General features: G+C 34.3%; 1 protein-coding gene across 1 annotated transcript; it reads left to right on the top strand.

Annotated features, from left to right (window-relative positions):
* The first annotated feature begins 187 nt into the window (after positions 1 to 187).
* On the top strand, positions 188 to 1,424 carry LOC100638664 (ATP synthase F(0) complex subunit B1, mitochondrial-like). Its single transcript, XM_003391808.3, has 7 exons — positions 188 to 284; positions 334 to 417; positions 464 to 573; positions 623 to 715; positions 772 to 897; positions 1,052 to 1,231; positions 1,280 to 1,424. The coding sequence occupies exons 1-7, from the start codon at positions 236 to 238 to the stop codon at positions 1,331 to 1,333; spliced, it is 696 nt and encodes a 231-aa protein (XP_003391856.1). The 5' UTR covers positions 188 to 235; the 3' UTR covers positions 1,334 to 1,424.
* The last annotated feature ends 324 nt before the right edge of the window (positions 1,425 to 1,748 follow it).

Raw genomic sequence — 1,748 nt, forward strand, 5'->3', positions numbered from 1 at the left:
GGACTTTAGTGATCACAGAGGTGGTTTTCGCTCACCACCTCACTTTCACCCACCGTGGTATAAATAAGATCCTTAAGACTGGATATTATTAATAATAATTATTTTGATTTTTTCATTTACTATGATTTTATGCAGAAATTATCATAATTAGTCTAATTAATTTAGTGATCTAATTAATTATTCATTGGGTAGGCGTGGTTTGATTTGTTTGTCACGTGATCATTTGCAAAACAAAATGGCGGTCAGAGGACTCCTCTCCTCCAGTCGCTATATGAGGCCCTGGTGTAAGACTAAATGTTCATAATGTACTTAAAGCCTCTCTTATACTTTTAGATGGCTCTGTCTGTGCTCTACGACCAGTTAATACTACGAGCCAAGTGAAAAACGAGCTACAACCTCAACCTTCTTCATTCCCTGGTCAGTGTAGCAAGGAAGACTTGTGTTATTATTATTATTATAAAAGGTATCACGAGCCTATTGAAGGAGAAGACAGGAGAAACTGGAAAGCACATAGTCGGCATTGGTTTAGTAGCTACTTTGTATTCTAAAGAAATATTAGTATTTCATGCTGAGGTATTATTAATGATTAATTAACCGAGACCACACCCACCTTTATTTCTAGACGCTAGTAGGAATCAGTGTTTTTGGTGTCATTTTTCTTTTAATGAGAAGAGTTGGTGGACAACTGAGGGAGTTCTTTGACAACAGAGCACAGGTAATGATAAACAAGTTTTTTGTTGTATTGTTGTTGTTGTTGTTGTTGTTGTTTAGGGTATTCTGGATGAGATGAATGCGGCTAAGAATGCTACCATCACTCAGTTGACTGATGAGATAGCAGCTGCTAATAATCTTGAGAAGGAACTGTCTATTCGTGATGACCTCTATGAGATATTAAGAGTAAGGAGAATATAATATTAATAACTATTAATATTTAGTTTGAGTGCAATTTTAGCAAGCAACGTTCATGTACAATATATTATTAATTAGTTTTATTATTGTTATTAACATTACTATTATTATTATTATTTATTTTTTATTATTATTTGTTTAGGAAGAGGCACTGATGAAGAGAGAGGAGATATACAGGGTCCAGCTGTCAGACATTAGGAAGGAAGTCATGAGGCGTCTGGAGTATCAGCTCCAACTTGAAAACCTTGAGAAAGAATACGAGAAGAAGCACCTTGTATCATGGCTACAGGAGAATGTATATAAGTCTCTTACTAGCAAACAAGTGAGGAAGAGAGGAGATCAGTAATTATTTTAGTTGTTTTTATGATAGGATGATAATATTGCTCAGTGTATCGGCTCTTTAAAGAAGCTCACAGCTGCTTAGTTTGAAAAGGATTAAGGAACAGTTTTAGTATTTATGTGCATATCAATAGTAGACCTTTGAATTATTGTTTAAAAATAATGTTACAAGAGAAGACAATTGTGTTACCTTGGGGCGCCTTTTTCTAGGGCTATAGCATAGCTATAAATTATATTGATCTAATGGATTTTTATCTTGCGTATTTATGCAGTCTGCCATCTTTTACCGTATTAATTTGATTTTCGCGGAAGTATTTTTAATTTTTTTAATCGCGGGATCTGTAAAAATATTTTCGCCCTTTAAAAAAAAAAGGCGCATAGCAACGGTAATTTTAAGTTTTTAACTTTTAAAAAAAGTAAGTCTGTTAGTATAGTATTATGTTATTAGCTATTTGCAGTTAAGTGGCCACACCATTAACACACCCCTCACACCCCCCAAC

This window comes from Amphimedon queenslandica, unplaced genomic scaffold (assembly GCF_000090795.2).
Source record: "Amphimedon queenslandica unplaced genomic scaffold, v1.1 AMPQUscaffold_5811_Cont22227, whole genome shotgun sequence".
NCBI classification, from domain to species: domain Eukaryota; kingdom Metazoa; phylum Porifera; class Demospongiae; order Haplosclerida; family Niphatidae; genus Amphimedon; species Amphimedon queenslandica.